The sequence below is a fragment of the Notamacropus eugenii genome, chromosome 4, assembly GCF_028372415.1.
Source record: "Notamacropus eugenii isolate mMacEug1 chromosome 4, mMacEug1.pri_v2, whole genome shotgun sequence".
Lineage (NCBI taxonomy): Eukaryota > Metazoa > Chordata > Mammalia > Diprotodontia > Macropodidae > Notamacropus > Notamacropus eugenii.
In genome coordinates, this window is record NC_092875.1 from 152,032,379 (window position 1) to 152,050,711 (window position 18,333).

General features: G+C 36.8%; 1 protein-coding gene across 11 annotated transcripts in view; it reads right to left on the reverse strand.

Annotated features, from left to right (window-relative positions):
- Positions 1-18,333, reverse strand: part of VPS13B (vacuolar protein sorting 13 homolog B) — a 1,048,068-nt gene that overhangs the window by 209,727 nt on the left and 820,008 nt on the right. For 10 of the 11 annotated variants that reach the window (XM_072606881.1, XM_072606871.1, XM_072606867.1 and 7 more), the window contains one exon: positions 11,922-12,326. In XM_072606881.1, the coding sequence (XP_072462982.1) occupies positions 11,922-12,326 (405 nt within the window). The remainder of the gene's footprint in view (positions 1-11,921; positions 12,327-18,333) is intronic. The other variant, XM_072606863.1, reaches the window with a different exon arrangement.

Consider the following 18,333-nt stretch of genomic DNA (forward strand, 5'->3'; position numbering starts at 1 on the left):
TAGTAGACTTAGTACTTCATTGAAATGCATGGACTTAAAAAATTTCCAATGGCCTCTTGAGGCAAAATGCCTTCCACATCCAGAGAAAGAACTATGGAATTGGATTGTAGATAGAAACAGACCATTTTCTTTTGTATTATGTTTTGTTTTGTTTTATGGTTTCTTCCATTATTTTAATTCTTCTATGCAACATGCATTTAATAGGAATGTACACGTAGAACCTATATAAGATTGTATGCTGCCTCAGGGAGGGAGTGGGGAAGTGGGGGGAATGAAAGGGAGGGAGTGGAAAAAAATCTAAGATATATGGAAGTGATTGTTGAACACTGAAAATAAATAAAATAATTCAATTAAAAAAAGAGACCAAAACAAAAAAAAAGAAAGACACACTTTAAAAAAATACTGCAAGTGTGTGACAGCAAAGAATACGACTGCTCAGGCATCAGGTGCTTTTATTTGCTTTTGCTTTTGTCCCATCAGAGCTAAATGTAGACCAGTTGTTCCAGGAAAAAGTATGAGACTCAAGAAAGTTATTTAATACTGAATATTTAGTCACTCCTTGTGTCTGTTGCCAAACATTCACCTAGAAGAAACTTATCCTCAGTGATTAGTTGGTGCTGATACTAAATAGATTTAAGCAAAATGGGAAGTACAGCCACACCTGTAGATCTGTTCCTTTGTAAGGCAAAAACATAATTCTGGGAATGAAATATTAACTGAATCTTCATGTTTGTAGTTGAATCTTAAATTCACAGGTCATGTAGCCTCTGAAAAACTTCACTGTTAACTCAAGAAAGCGAGTAAAATAGGCATATAAACATTATAGTACTATTATGAAAAGTTTCAATCTTCTGGATCCCCTGAAAATGTCTTGGTATCTTCAAAACACTTTGAGAACTTCTGTACAAAATGATGGTGAACTTAGATGGAATCAGACCCAAAGAAAAGTCATAAATGGCTCTGGCTCATTGTCACCTTGGAAAGAGGTCTCTAGTGGAGTGCTACAGGGATTTATCTTTGGCTCTGTGTTGATTAACATTTTAATCAGTCACATGAATGAAATAATTGATGGCATGCTTATCAGATTTACACATGACACAAAACTCAGAGGTACATTTCAGCCAAATGAATGACAGAGTCAGGAACCAAAAAGATCTTAAAAAGATAAAATGCTATGTAAATTTAGGACTAGGGAAGTGATAGTCCCATTGCTCTGTCTCCTATGGAATGACATACTCCTGGTTTCTGCTTGCTGAAATCCTTCTCTTCCTTCATGGCCCACTTCAAGTGCTACCTTTTCTGTGAGCCTTCCCCTTATTGTCTACTCTACCCTGTCAGAACACATCTAGAACACTATGTTCAATTTGGGGTGCCAAATCTGAAGAGAAATATTGATGAGGTAGAGTGTTCAATCCCATGGTGAAGGGATTCTAACTAATGAAATAATAGGATAGGGTGAAGGAAGTAGATACATATGTCCTACAGAAGAAAACACTTAGAGATTATGTCAGCAGTCTTCAAATACATGGGCAAGTATAAGGCTGTCATGTGGCAGAGATTAGACTTATTCTGTCTCATTCCAGTGGAGAGAACTAGAAAAAGCACATGGAAATTGCAGAGGAGCAGCTTTTGATTGGATCTAAAGAAAAACTTCCTGATAATCAGTTATGCAAAGGTAGAATGGTTTGTCTTGAGAGGTAGGGGTTCTCCTCCAGAAGTATTCCAGCAAAGGCTTGACAAATATTTGTCAGGCATGTTATAGAGGGGATTTTTGTTCAGCTCTGGGGTGGACATATGAGTTTAAAGATGACTTCCAACTCTGATTCCACAATTTTCTGCTATTTTGAGTTGTACAATAAATGTTTATTGAACAAATGAATGAACAATGTAGTCCAGGGCTCCCAACTAGGTCATCATAATCACTTCATTTACCAGGAATTAAGGACCTTCTCCAACAATCTTCCTCTGATCTACTTTTTCAGTCTTATTGCATGCTACTGCACTCCATGCTTTCTCTAGGCCAGGGAGTGGAGAACCTGTGGCCTCAAGGCCAAATGTGGCCCTCTAGGTCCTCAAGTGCAGCTCTTTGACTGAATCCAAATTTCCAGAACAAATCCCCTTAATAAAAGGATTTGTTCTATAAAATTTGAAATCAGTCAAAAGGCTGTAACTGAGGACTTAGTGGACCACATGTGGCCTCAAAATCGCAGGTTCCCCACCCATGCTGTAGTCCAGTATAACAAGACTGCTATTTCCTGATCTCATCCTATCTTTTCCTGTGTCCATGCCTTTGTGCATGCTGTCTCTCATACCTGAAATAACAAACCCCCATTTCTGTCTACTGAAATCCTTCTCTTTCTTCAAGGCCTACATCATGTGCTCCCTCCTCTAAGATCCTTTCCTTTACTGCTGCCTTGGATTTCTCATGTCACTCTGTTCAGACCTTTCCTGTGCCCTTACAATGTAACTGGTATTATAGTTATATGCATATTAGTCTCAACTTTCACCTATGAGATTATTGAAGGCTAGAACCATTCATTGTTTCATATTTGTATTGTCAAAAGCTACTACAGTGCATCTACTATTCACTATGTCACACATAGGAGAGATGGAGCAGGTATCTAATAAATATTTGTTGATTTGGGTCAATTTTGAAAACACTTGAAAATAAGGTTGGCAGTTGTTACCACATTCCTTACTCTGAGGTTTATGAATGTTTTTAACAAAGAAAGTGACAAGGTCTGAAGCTGTCACAGTGACTTTTTACCCATAATTGCTACCACTAATAGCAGCCTTTACTGACTTTTAGGTACTGACCCTAACTCTTATCTGAACCTCAGTGATCTTGACTCCAGAGAAGTGAAAAACAGATACTCCCCTAGTAAAGCATGAGTACCCTTGTCTAAAGCCAACCCTTTCATTTTATAGATGAGGATACTCAGGCATAACAGGATAAGCTGCACCTCCCACATCTCTCCCCCAGCTCTCCATGGAACATTACTCATGAAACATGAAATGTCCACTGAGTTAGTTATTGATGTTTAGTCCTTATAAGGCATTTTTGTGATAGTTCTTAAAATTCTAGTACATTGGAAAAAGTGAAAATAAAAATACCAAAGGGTGATGGTGGTTGGTTGTTTTTTTAGTCTGTCACCATGCTCACTGTTTTTACAGTTGTGTCAGTTTATTAAAAAAATAAAACCTGATTGGCTTATATTCCTAGGCAGAAAAATAATTCTGACTGGCAGTTCTGAGTGTATGCATTGAAAAGTGTGCGACAACTACTTGGAGGAACAAAGAAAAAAAAACTATAAACATATACTTGGTAAATCCCATTTTTTTAACCTTTTCTTCTTTGGTTAATTGAATCATAAGAGGAAACTGTTACTTGATTAGTTATGTTTTTAATTGTAATTAACATGGAAGGAAGAATTAGTATACAACTACTTAAACAGTGTTGAAAATAAGATGATCGGCCAAGCAATTTTCAGATTTTTCTTGAAAGTTGATCTTGGTCCACGTATTGCTTTAAAAGTCAATAGAGCTGAAGGAGAACTGGACCAACGTTCATCAGGATACGCCAGAGGAGACTTTAATTCTGTTCTTTGTCCTGTCACTAATTGTGTATCTTGGGGCAAATAGCTTTGTAAAAGGAGTGGGTATGACTCGGTAATCTCTAAGGTCCCTCCCAGCTCTACCAGTCTATGAGCTATGACTTCAATACAGTCAACAGTTTGATCTTGGCAGTTTCATTTGTCAGCCTGGCAACAGGGCCATGGAATGGAATGCTTTTTTTCATATCCTACATCTCCCTTCTATGGCCTCATGAGTGGATACACAACCCACAAAACTAAAGGATCAATGAGGAATAGCTAAGCATGGTCACCTGACTTTGATTCTCAGAAACTAATGAAGTTATTCTGTCACCCAAAAGCTGCTGGGAGAGGGAGCACGCATTTACCTGACTGCAGAGCAGGCCTATTAGCTAAGCTTAATGTAGCATGTCATAGATTTGGGGCTACTGGCAGGATGTATAGTAAGTAGCCTACTCCATCCCATATGGACTCCTGGGAACTGAAGCTTGAAAAGGGAAAAGCAAGTCAATTCAAGTTCACCAACACTTAAGTACTTATTATGTACCAGGCACTAAGCTAAGTACTATGGATAAAAAAAAAGACAAAAAAGTCCCCCCTGCCTTCAAAGAGCTTATTTTCTAATGGGGGAAGACAACATGTAAACAACTAGAAGATAAGATTATGTATACATACACATACACACTTATATGTGCATATATATACATATGTGTATTGCATATTTATACATATCTATACATATTTTATATGAAAGATGGAAAGTACTCAGAGAGGAGGTATATAGTGACAGTTAAGACAGAGGTTACAAATATGTAGTTTCTGGTGATGGACACTTTCCTGTCAATGTAATGTTTGTATGCATTTTTTCTGAAATTCACTCATGTTACTAGATAATGTTCCTGTCAAAATGTTCTATTTTCTCATGAGCAAAGAAAACTTGCATATTTTGAAAATTGTATACAGTAAGTGGAAGCTGCAAAAATCACTATGTATACTCTTTAGACCTACTGAAATCTCAAAATATAGTTGTCTTTATTTGCCTTTTTGATAAACTAGAAGAACTTCAAAGCACTGATTTCTCTATGGATATGGAGGGCCCAGCACCATGTGCCATGACTGTCAAACTTACAGCATGAGGTCAAGGCTCTTCCAATAAGTAATGTGGCTTTGAGAGCTGAATCTGGTGACTCATGGTAGTGTTAGTAACAAATTGATTAGATTAGTCAAGATATGATTCAAAGGCCAATTTAGTTATACGAATATAATGACTGCACTGTCTTTCTCATTAGGAAGGAACAGAATCTTAACAAGCTTCACACTTCCTTAGAGAACCACATTTACACAATTAACAATTCTTTTGCTGAAAAGCTTTCCATTATTGCATGTAGACACATGTGGGCAGTGTAGAAATACAAGAGATGTGTAACACACGGTAAACAGAAAGTAATGATCTTAAACAGGCCAAATCCTTGAACTCATCATTAATAAATGTCCCTCCTGCATTCGGCTACCCGGGTTGCTGGGAGCCTGTTTTCTTCAAGTACTTCAAACACTGAAATCCAGGAACATTTATTATTTTAATCCATTACAGGCAGTGCTTGATTTAACTTTATTGGTTGTGGTGGTGGTAGTGGTTAGAGTGGGGGTAGAGCAATGCTCTTTTACACATCATTTCAAAAGGGCTTAATTATATTTTATAGTTTGGGCCAGGAATCCTGCTTGTTTTGTGTCTAACAAGGTTCAAATGGAGTTCAGGTCAGTGATGAATCAGAAGAAAAGTCAGAGATGGTTATCTATCTCAAATGAGCTCATCTCCCTCAACGAAAGGCTGGGCAGGTACACCATGTTCACTGCACTACAACAACTAGATTGTCCTGATAATCATGTTTGTTTATTAGGAAATTCCTATTTGTTTTTCATGCATTTTGGAAATGAACGTATCAGCAATTTGAATGAATAAGTAACTTCTTCATTTCTGAATAGCTACTGTTCTATGAATTTGGGGACTTTCCATTTATATAAAAATAAATCTAGTAATCACAATGACCTAAATATATATATATATATACACACACACACACACACAAATATATATTTATATATATACACATATATGTAATATATATGTATATGTATATATTTGGGGCCTAATGATAACACAATGGAGCAAAACTAGAAAAATCTACGTATATGCTTTTATAAACACATACCACCATAATAATGGGACATTTTAGGACCTACATCAAACACTTATGTCTCTATTTTACATTATTAAAGAAAGCTATGGACATCATTCACAAAAGATGCAAAAAACTGAAAAGAGCAATAGCTCATTTTCAAAATTTACAAAGCCCATCAGAATTAGATCAAATAAACATTCAGCTATAGAATATTATTTCTTCACATAATTAATACTGATTATTATCCACGAATCTGTAAAATTATCCATGACTTCATATAATAGTAATAATTAAACCAGAGACTATAACAATAATGCCAGTATTTTCAGAGATGCATGAATGTATGTATGTACATATGTATATATGACTTCTGCAGGCATGGGACTATCACTACAACTATATATCTTTCAAATATGTATGTATATAATGGGAGGTAAGGCCTACACATTATAAAAGTGGTGGTGGAGACTTACTTTGATCAAATTTTGGGCTCCTCTTTCTCCATTCCATTTGGTTTTGGGGAAACTTATAGAAGTTCTTAAGCAAACTTTTGGAAGCCACATAAACAGCCCCATAGAGTCTGAACATGTTTTCTTTCTTCAATCAGCAAGCACAGGTAATATGTAATTTAAGGGGGAAAATAGACATGCCAGTTCATCAGTAGCAACTCTGAACCCTGTTATAAAGTAACAGTAGGGAATCTGACCAGGATTAATAGTGGTGCTCAGTCCTGGGATTAGGTGGTGTCTTGTTTCATGGACTCGAGGCCATCTGTTCTTCCCTCCTACATTTTACTTCTGCAGAACTATAAACGCACCTCCACCTCAGGGACTATAGAAAGGCATTAGAATTCTTCTGCTTTTCATTATCACAAGATTCAGTAACTCATTTCATTGTCAAGATAATCCCCTTTTACTCTTTCTTTTGCGCTTGCAGGGTATGCCAAAATGACAAATAAAATCCCAGATGTTACAGACCTGATGAGGTCTCCACCTTTTCTTGAGTGTTGGGTTTAAGCTACTTGGGACATAGCGTCAAAACTGACAGGACCCTGATGCCCACACCCAATATTCATTAAGGTTTGTTAGTGATTTGTATAGCTGTCTACAAGCTGTACTTCCACCTCAATCCTCAGTGGCCATTTAAATATGAAGTTTGTCCTCTGGCTTTTACTGACAAAGAATTCATTTCCTATTGTTCAAGTGTTGGAAAGAGTTGATATTTCTTTCTAAAAGTAACAGAGGTCTTCTGGGTGCAGTAAATGGCTTGTTACTGCTACATATTATTTTAGGTAGTCATATCTAATTTAATGTTTTATTTCCCTTCAGGCTAACTCGTATCTCTGCAGCATCCAAAGGCTATGACAACGCCTTAGCAGAGTTTTCTCAAGAGGTCCAGTTAACTTTGGAATGAGAAGTTTGGTCTCTGTCTTATACCAATTAGTAGCCAGATTTTATTTTTCATTATAAAAAAGGAATTTTAAGTCCTTTACATTTTATTGGTCTTTCATTCTGCAACGGAGAAATGATGTGGTTAAACTTCTTTTGCTTTTTTTTGTTGTTTGTTTACATGAAAAGATACATCTGGACAACAGGATGGGGTAGTGAAAGTTATTTAAACCACAACTCTTTGACTATGAAGAACTCAACTTACTACTTTGTGCTTGGATGAAAGGCCCCCTCTGCACAGGCATAGTGGACTGTTCCAACTTTTCCCTAGTCTGACTTGAATTCAATTCCAGATGGACATACTCAGGCTTTGCCCCAAATCTTTCATGCCAAATGACTTACTCATCTTTCTTTTACTTATTCTTATCTATGGAGGTATCACCAACCTCAAACATGCAACTGAAACAGCTAATAACTTTGGTCTGAAATTTGTACCTATTTCTATAAATCGAAGGGTGACTGCTTAACTATCAAAATCATTTCCTAGGACAAGGGGAACTAAGCCTTAGTTTCGCTCCCTTCTCTAGCAGCAGAATGTGTTCCTCACTATGTCAGGGCACAATTTATGGCTAGGCATTTGTGGTGATTCTTTAAACAGGGTCTTCCTGAAATAGGCTTAGAATGTAAAGTTGTTTGTTTTTACTTTAATCTTCAAAAATATCATCTGATAAAACAGCTCAGATTCAACCAGAAGCAAGTGAAATGTTAACTTCTCTGCTAGAACAGTTTAAAAAAGGATAGTAATGTTTTCTAAAAACTAGATTCAAAAGTTTTATTACTGATAACATGATCACAAGCATTTCTGCAGTACTGTAAGTAAACTTTAAAATATGATCATTACATCAAGTAAAACCAGACCACTAGGGCCACTACACTAAAGGCACAGAGGAGACTTTAAGTATTCTAGCAGAAATAAGAGTCAGGTTGTGAGAAGTCACTGCTACACTACAACCTGGAGAGTTTAAAAAAAAAAGGAAGGAAGGAAGAAAGGAAAGAAAAGAAAAAAATTATATCCCTTGAAATGTTCATATTTGGAGTTGTAGAATGCTGGGTTTTTTTTTTAAAGCAGAAAGCATTCAGCCATAGAATCAATTATTCTATTTCATTTTGCTCAAAAGGGTAAAAATAATTCAACTGAACACTGTAGTATGCTATTTTTTAAGTTTCAGTTTAAAAAGAGGATAAAAATAGAAGATAATAAAATAGAAGACTTTAAGATAATTCTTACAGAAAATGTCTTGTGGGAAAAAATGACTCTTTTTCTCTGACAATTTTATTCCCCCTATTCCTTTCCAGCCCCCTTCTTCCCCAAAGCTGATGTTAATTTAAAAGATGAAAAATAAAGTCATTAGGTAAGGTCAGAAGATTTTGTTGTACCTCTCACAAGTGAGGAAACATGCTTACAACACGTTCTCAATTGTGTTTTTCTAAATAATACTTAGCACACAAGATTCCTCTTGCATTACAAATCCATTTCGGCTTCTAAATTAAAACTCATCTGGAAAACGGCCGTTTACACTGTTTATATAACATTGTCACATAAAATGTGTAAAAAAACATATTTCTCTAAAAATAGCTTGCGTAAGTAAGGGATCAGAGCAGTTTCTGCTGCTGTAATTGTTCCTTTGTAGTTTTTTCCATGATGTTTTTGCACAGTGTTTTTGACTGTGTTTATTAAAGTCAGCACATCAAAAAGGATCAAAGAGAAAGCGAGTGAGAACCAAAGAAACCCCAAGTGTGTTGTCTCATTGGGGAGTTATGCAGATTCACGTAAACAAGTGCAAATTGTTGAGGTTCTAATGAAAATTTTCTACAATTATTTTATCTTAAGTCATTCTATACAATAACATCTGTACAACAGATGGCCATACTGTACCAAAGCAATACTCCTTTTTCTTTTTCTGTTTTAACAGTACATCTGAGATGACTACTTTTGTCACTGTGCTCAATTTGGTTCAGCAAATAATTCGGAAAGCACAGCTGCTACAGATGGTCACAACAGTTATATGACTGTAAAATCAAAGACACAGTCAAGTATTTGTGTATTAGACTGAAACTATAAAAATCTGACATTAACTCAGTTGAGCTCAGAGGTACAGCTATAAAAGTTTTGGGGAACAAATATAGAGAACCATGTTTAAAAAAAAACATTCCAAGTCCTTAAAACTCTTTGTAATAAAGCTACTGTATTTTTTTTTCTTTTAATCATTTTGTCAAATTTACCTTTTTGGTATATCTAATACGTTTTCATTTAAATCAGTTTTATTAGGAATACAAAATATTAATTTATAAAATACTTCATAATATACGGGAATCTACATCCAAATTCTATTTTTAATGCTTTTAAATCATGTAATTTTTAAAAAAAATAATGCTATTAACTAGTGAACATTCTAGTAATTATGATTTTCCGGAATACAGTTTTAAGTAGTAATTAGATCTTAACTCTGCTAGTGAAATAGATTTAATAATTTTTTTCCTGAGTGTTTCTTTTTCCCTTCTTTCCAAAAAGCCCAATTATTCCATAACATAAAGAATAAATATAAAAAATAAATCTGATGTTCTTTAGGGCCTCACAGGAATGTTCTTCGTAACAAATGACTAATTTCCACTGGGTTTAGTTTTGGCATCATAATCACTTTATTTTAAAATGTTTGTTGGGCATACACATTAGAGAGCTGTGTGTAAAGTTTGTTCAGGACTCATTTTCTGTACTTGCAGTTACCTTGATTAAGAAATATAACTAGAACAGCAATAGGTTTTGAGGGTCCTTAGAGCCAATTATGTCTTTTTTCAAGTAGAAGAAGAAAATCTGAAGGTAAGAGACAGAATAAATCTCCTGACTTGTCTTGCAAAGCACCAGGAAGGAAGGAATTCAGCTTTGTTTTCACCTTCTCTTGCTGACACATACCACTGATAGCTGATAAAATGTAAGCTTAACAAAGAGGGTGGGAGTGAAGGGAAGAAGGAAAAAGAAAAAGCTCCTAGGTCTCTGAACATAATCCTTAAACTCCTCTTTAACAATGCTTGATTTCTGGACTTTGCTGACTATGATTAAGATACAACTAGAAAAGCGTGGGAATGGGCCCAGTGTTCCTGTCTGTATTCCAATTTATTTATGGATAAATCAGGAATTTCGGCCTCCAGCATTTCACAGTCTTTCATGTTTCATGAACCTTACATTTTTCATTTCTAACTTTTAAAACAATAAAAAAGTGCACTGTGTTTAGCTGGCTTGGTTACAAATATTTCTGATGAGAGGGAAATAAATCACCTTTCTTGGCCTAGAATTCATGTATCTCAACCACAGGCCATTTTTGTTATCTGTTAATGTGCTGTGCCAACTGGCTAGATGTGGCTTACTTCCAGTTAGTGTTAATATGCCACTTAATTAATTTGGTAAGCAACTGATCTAAAGTTACAAAAAATATAAAGTTTTGCTTCCAAATTCTTCCACACAAATAAAATTGAAAAAATGCTTCCAATTTGCTGCTTTTGATTTCAGAGTGAATTTCTTGGTATTTTGCCCTAAACTTTTACAGTAGCAAAATTTCTGTGATTGAAAACTGTATTTTCCCACCTGTGCCTTGCCTCTCACCCTTCCCTCCCTTTGTACCCTTTGCCTTCCTTTCACTCAATTAAAAAAACATAAAAGCTCAGTCCTGGCAGGAGGGGAAGAGAAGACTAAACTCTTTAATGAGAAATAATTTCTCACCTCCCTATACTCCAATTGAATTTATTTTATAGCATTTCAAATCCTCCTGCTGTTAGGTTACGCATGTGATCACGTGATCACATCCTTTGTGATAGGCCTCTCTGACAACTGCATTCTTTAAAGGGAGCAAGAAGGTAGGAACCTGAGAAAATGATGGCTGGATTTTTTGTGGAAGTAAAAAACTGGAAACAGTGCATAGGCATTCGTGGAGAACTGCTGAATGAACTAAGAGAGATGATTTTAATGGAATATATCATTGCACTGCAAAGATGATGGATGTGAGGAATTCAGAGAAACACAGGGAGATGTGCATGTATGAAGTGAGAGTAAGTAGAACAATATACACAATGAACAGAATATGTAGATAAAAAAACAACCATTAAAATTAAGTCAAAATATCTTTAACTGTAGCAAGCAAGAGTTCAGGAAGTGCAATTTCCTCCTTCCCTTGGAGAGATGGAGAGCATATTTGGAAAGGGCTGTGAAGTACAAAACTCAAAAACATTAACATACCTTAAAAGAAAAAAATGTTTGCTAAACTCTGAGTGTCTGAGTACTCTTCATCTAGTACACCTGTCATCACCACAATTCTTATCTAAAACCACTATTCCAATGGAATGAAATGAATATTATCATACACCTAAAAAGGCAGCTGGTAGAGACCCTAAATTAAGTAACTGAAAATAAAGTTTTCAAAAATACTGCTATGATTTGCTTTCAAGACATGGATCTTGAAAGATCCAATATGCAGTGTTAAGCCCCAGGGGCCCAAGTAATTTATTCCCAACTTATCTTTTAGATACTTAAGACTCAAAGCAATTGGCCACAGTGCCAATACTCTTAAGTTTTAAAATAAGTTCATCTTCAAAATTATGTAACTTTAGTGGTTGAAAGACCACACACACACACACACACACACACACACACACACACACACACACACACACACACTTGACTCTGATACAAATACATATAACTGACTCACCAGGTGTCCTCTGTCCTGCCTTGACATTCAGGCTTCCACTGAGGCTTGATAAAGATGCTAAGAGGCATGGTTTCTTAGGATGGGGTATGGTTTCCATGGAAATCACTATCTGAGCAGTTTGGACAGAAATTTTCTGAAAGCAGGAAACAGCTCTCCATATGTTTTCTTGAACTGGAACCTTTTGTACTCCATCAGCTTGTCCTACAGGAACAGGCAGCTTTCCACGGGAACATTTGGCTAATAGCTCATCCTTGTTCAGTACGGTGTCTGACAGAGCTGAAGCCTCTGTGCTGCCCTCAGAGCCATTAGCATTTGTGATCTTCTTCAGAAAATGGTTTATTTGATCTAGTTTGACAAAACTCAGATTTGCCTTCAGAGGTTTTGATATATCCAAATTGATGTCTGCTATAAAATACAAAGAGACAAGAAAATCACTAAAGTTATTTTCCTGAATGGAAACTTTTTCTTACTTGTCACAATTCTATTAATGTATTTTAAGATTGTGTTAGATTTTGTCATAATGGCACTATATCATTCAATTCAATAAATATTTATTAAGGAATATTGTCATTCAAAGGTCCAATAGGATTCCCAGGTTCCTTATCTTTCATATGCTTCTTAAGTCTTTTCCCATATTTTATATGAGTAATTCCTTTATAAAACATTACCCTAAGGATCTATAGTATACACTCTTTTTCTTCTCTCTCTATATGCTTGCTTGGTAATTTCATTCACTTTTAACGAATCCAACTATCATTTCTACGTAGATGACTCCTAAATCTGCATCTTCAGCACTGACCTCACTCTTTTGAGTTCCAAATCTTTTACTTTCAACTATGCATAAGGGGACACTTTAGTAATAGAATCTTTTGTGTCATTTTTAAGTCATGTCTGACTCTCTGTGACCCCACTTGGAGTTTTCTTGGTAGAGCTATTGGAGTGGTTTGCCATTTTCCTCTCATTTTACAGATGAGGAAACTGAGACAACAGAGTTAGGTGACTTGCCCAGGACCACATAGCTAATAAGTGTCTGAGGCCAGATTTGACCTCATGAAGGTTAGTCTTCCTGACTCCAGGCCCAGCACTTTATACACTAGGCCACCTAGCTGTCCCAGAATATGAAGGGACTTAGAGGCCATCTAATACAATACATATCCCCAAAACAATGACCACTACAGCACTCCCTGTGTTGTGATCATCCAGTATCTGCTTGAAGCCCTTCAATGAGGGGGACCCCACTTCCTCCTGGTGCTGCCCATTCCACTGTTGGATAGTTCTGTTAGGAAGTTAACAGTTTGCAGGTGATTTCTGCTTGAATGTTACACTAACACCTCAAACTGCCTGTGGCCCAGATTGACTTAGTTATCCTTCTCCATAAATCTCCTGTGACTCTGGACTTTATTACTTTTGTTTGTAGCAACACTATTTATCTTATTTCCTGTGATTGTAGTATTGAGATTATCTTTGGTTTTTCCTTCTCCCCTCGCATATTCAATAGTTACTGAGTGCTGTTGATTCCTCTTCCACAAAGGACTGCAAGCTAATAGGTTCCACTATTCCTGCTGCCCCTACTCTAGGTCAAGCATTCACTGCCACCTGCAAAGATTCTCTCATTCTTCATATCACTGCCAGAAAAAAAAAATTTCTTAGAGACGGATCCAGATCATTAATAGAACTATCCTTTTTTACATGTTATAAACCTGTTAATGTATTCAAAGATCTTGTGAGAACTTGTCTGCCTGGCATCCAAGGGTTCCTATAGCTTGATGCCATCCTTAATTCCCAGTCCTCTTTTCTATTACTGCAACCTGGAGGGTACATGTGGCCTTCTAGATCCTTAAGTGTGGCCTTTTGACTGAATCCAAATTTCATAGAACAAATCAGAAATATAGAAGAGCATAAGCTTTGGAGCTAGAAGGATTTAGATCAACTTTTTTTTTTAATAGGCAAGGAAACTAAGTCTCAAAAAATTTATGTTACTTGCCCAAGGTCACATAGGAAATAGTACAGCCAGGATTTGAACTTTAGTCTACTAAGTCAAATTCAGGGCTCTTGATGGTAGATCTCAAATCAATCTGCTCCCAGCCACCACTAATGAAAGAGGCAGTAGAAAGAGTACATCATGTCCTTCTCTTTTTCTGTGCCTCTGTTTCTCTCTCTCTCTCTCTCTCTCATAACCATTGTCACTTGCTGAGGAAATCATAGCGCTTTCCCCTAAGCTCAGCTCCTTATAAGGGACGGAAACAACTGGCTTCCTAGGCAAGAACAACTTGCCCTACTGTCCTCTCAACTTCTTTGTGGAAAACCTGCCTTGAGCATACTTCTTACAGGGCCCATTTGATTCCTACCTCTCTTCTCATTTCCTCTTCCTTGGTGTAGGACCTTGACCTTATTCTTCTTTAATTTGGTTCTCTTTCTGGCAATTTTTCTTTTTCATATATAATTTATTGTTCAATTCTTAACATTCACTTCCACAAGAATTTGAATTCAGAATCTTCTCCCTATGTCTCCCCACCCCCTACCCCAGGACAGAATGCACCCCATCCATTCCTTCCTTCAGCCTCTATTACTCACTCTTCTTCCATCCCCCTTCCCCTCTATTTTCCTGTACGGCAGAATAGATTTCTATACACCATTGCCTGTATAACTTAATTTCCAGTACCATGCTAAAACAATTTTTAACATTCATTCTTAAAGCTTTGAGTTCCATGTTCTCTCCCTCCCTCCCCACCTACCCTCATTGAGAAAACAAGCAATTCAATATAGGTCATACATGTGCAACAATGCAAAGCATTTCCATAATAATTAAGTTGTAAAAGACTAACCACATTTCCCTCCCTTCTATCCTGCCCTTCATTTATTCCATTCTCTCCCTTGACTTGTCTTCTCACAATAGTGTTTGCTTCTGATTATCCCTTTCCCCAATTTGCTGTACCTTCTATTATCTTCCCTCTCCTATCCCTTTCCCCCTTGCCTTCCTGCAGGGTAAAATAGATTTCCATATCCAATTGAGTGTGTGTTATTCCCTCCTTAAGCCAAATCCCATGAGAGTAAGGCTCAATTATTTCCTTTCATTTCCCCCCTTTTCCCCTCCATTGTAAAAGTTCTTTCTTTCCTCTTTTATGTGAGATGATTTGCTATATTCTACCTCTCCCTTTCTCTTAGTCCTAGTACATTCCATTCAACAGTAAATTTTATTTTTTTCAAAATATTTTCCCTTCATATTCAGCTTACACTGTGCCCTCTGTGTGTGTGTATGTGTGTGTGTGTGTGTGTGTGTGTGTGTGTGTGTATATATATACCCATACACAACTACATATATATATTCTCTCTAACCACTGTAATACTGAAAAAGGTCTCATGAGTTACAAATAATATCTTTCCATGTAGGAATGTAAACAGTTCAACTTTAATGAGCTCCTTAAGGCTTCTCTTTTCTGTTTACCTTCTCATTTTTCTCTTGATTCTTGTACCTGAAAGTCAAATTTTCTATTCAGGTCTGGGCTTTTCAACAAGAATGCTTGGAAGTCCTCTATTTCATTGAAATTCCATTTTTTCCCCTGAAGTATTATACTCAATTTTATACTCAATTTTGCTGGGTAGGTGACTATTGGTTTTAATCCCATCTCCTTTGACCTCTGGAATACATATTCCAAGCCCCTTGATCCCTTAATGTAGAAGCTGCTAAATCCTGGTTATCCTGATTGTATTTCCACAATACTTGAATTGTTTCTTTCTGTCTGCTTGTAATACTTTCTCCTTAATCTGGGAACTCTGAAATTTAGCTACAATATTCCTAGGAGTTTTCCTTTGGGAATTTCTTTTAGGAGGTGATCAGTGAATTCTTTCCATTTCTATTTTACCCTCTGGTTCTAGAATATCAGGGCAGTTTTCCTTGATAATTTCTTGGAAGAAGATGCCTAGGTTCTTTTTTTTTTATCATGGTTTTCAGGTAGTCCCATAATTTTTAAATTATCTCTCCTAGATCTATTTTCTAGGTCAGTGGTTTTTCTAATGAGATATTTCACATTGTCTTCTATTTTTTCATTCTTTTGGTTTTGTTTTGTAATTTCTTGGTTTCTCATAATGTCATTTTCCATTTGCTCCATTCTAATTTTTAAAGAACTATTTTCTTCAGTGAGTATTTGAACCTCCTTTTCCATTTCGCTAATTCTGCTTTTTCTTCTCCTCACTGGCTTTTTGGACCTCTTTTGCTGTTTGAGTTAGTCTATTTTTAAAGGTGTCATTTTCTTCGGCATTTTTGGGGGTCTCTTTTAGAAAGCTGTTGACATGCTTTTCATGATTTTCTTGCATCGCTCTCATTTTTCTTAACAATTCTTTCTCCACCTCTCTTACTTGATTTTCAAAATCCTTTCTGAGGTCTTCCATGGCCTGAGATCGCTGTATATATATATATATATATTTTTTTTTGGAGGTTTTGGATGTAGAAACCTTAACTTTGATGTCTTCCTCTGATGGTATGCTTTGTTCTTCCCCATTTGAAAGGATGAAAGAAAATACCTGTTCACCAAAAAAGTAACCGATAGTCTTATTTTTTTTCCACATTTTTGGGCATTTTCCCAGTCAGTTACTTGACTTTTGAGTCTTTTGTCAAGTGGAGGGTATACTCTAGGGATCTGTAAGTTCTCAGTTTCTCCAAGGTGGCACATTCAGGGGAGAGGAGTTTACTCCTCTCTTGGCCTGTGCTCTGGTTTGTGAGCAACCACAAGTATTCTTTTCTGCCCTGGATCTGTAAGTAGTATTCCTTTTTCACTGTCACCACCAGCTCTACCACGCCAGAGCTCTTCCTCATCCCAGGATCGCCACTCAGAACTGAAACCCAGATCAGCTGCTTGATTCCTCGAAGGTCTTTAGTCCCAGGGCTCCAAAAGTGGCTGCTGTTGCCCTGGGGCCAGGGCCAGACACCACTCCCCTCTCACCCAGGTGAACAAGCTTTCTTACTGACCTTTGAAGCTGTCTTTGGCATTTGTGAGTTGAAAAATCTGGGAACTGCAGCTGCTACCTGTGATTCTGTGCCCTGAGGCCTGCTCCAGTCCTGTCTGTGCTGCAAGCCAAGGCTGGGCTGTGCTTTGAGCCTGGAGCGATAGACCTTTCCTGCTGGCCTTCCAGGCTGTCTGGAAATCTCTTTCACTCTGTGTTTTGTGGCCTCTGCTGCTCCAGAATTTGTTTAGAATCATTTTTACAGGTATTTTATGGGCTATGGAGGGAGAGCTAGGGCAGGTCCGTCTTTCTACTCCACCATCTTGGCTTCTCCCCCATTTCTAGCAATTTTTCCAAGAAATGAATACTATTCCACTGTGTAAGCAACCCTGTTCACATTAAATCTAGTGGTTATGTATAGTGTTAAATAACTGTTATTTGAAAACTCAACAAGAATATTCTAAAAACATGATTCTGTTCACCAATCACGTATCAAATATAGGAACTATGACCCCACCCAGTGTTACCCTAGGTTAGAATAGGTTTCTCTAGTTGATCATGTATTCCTGTAGTAGCAGTGATAAGGTCTCAGTCAGTGTTTCAGTGCTTGTTAGAGAAATGAAACCTTAGGAGGAAAGCCTGGTCCTCAGAAAATCACTGGGAGTAACTTCTAGCACATGGAAACATTTCTAGGCTGCAAGTTATTCTGTGAGATGGAGAAGGGAAAGGAGAAAAATCAACCATATGATCTTCAAATACTGTAAAAAAAAAAAAATGCATTTTCAAATGCTGCTAGGGACAGCCAAGTACATTGTTTTATGTAAGAACTACCCTGCACCTGTTTTTTAAAAAAATAGTCCTTCCTGGGTGACAAGATGACCACAACAAAGAAAGTGTAGGGAACTTCTTCCAGCATTAGCCAACCAGGACTTCTTTTTCTCCCTCCCATCCCCTACTGGCTGCTTATGGGATATCAGCACTAGGGTCTAATAAGATAACTATCTGTTCTATTCTTTTGTCTTCAAATATTCAAATTAACGTAAAGATTGTTATTAGCATTCTATAATGCTAATTAGCATTAGCTAATTATTACATGCTGATAGTGATTAATCTGTTAGTGCCAATAACAATAATAACTTGGACCTCTCAAAAAAGAATCCACAGCCCTCAATGCCTGACTTTGTAGAGAAGATAAGTTGCGAAGACCTGAGAAAATTGGTCAAAGTCTTATTAGAGCTATCTGTGCTAGTCATAACCATCATCATCATCATCATCATCATCATCATCATCATCATCATCATCATCATCATCATCACAGTATAGTAATTCTTTGAAGTACACAAAATGCTTTCCCCACAACAACCCTGAGGGATAAGTAATGCAAACATTGTAAGCTTTAGTTTACAGCTAACAATAATAATTAACAGTTATAAAGTTTTTTAAAGTCTGCAGAATGCTTTACTGATCTTCA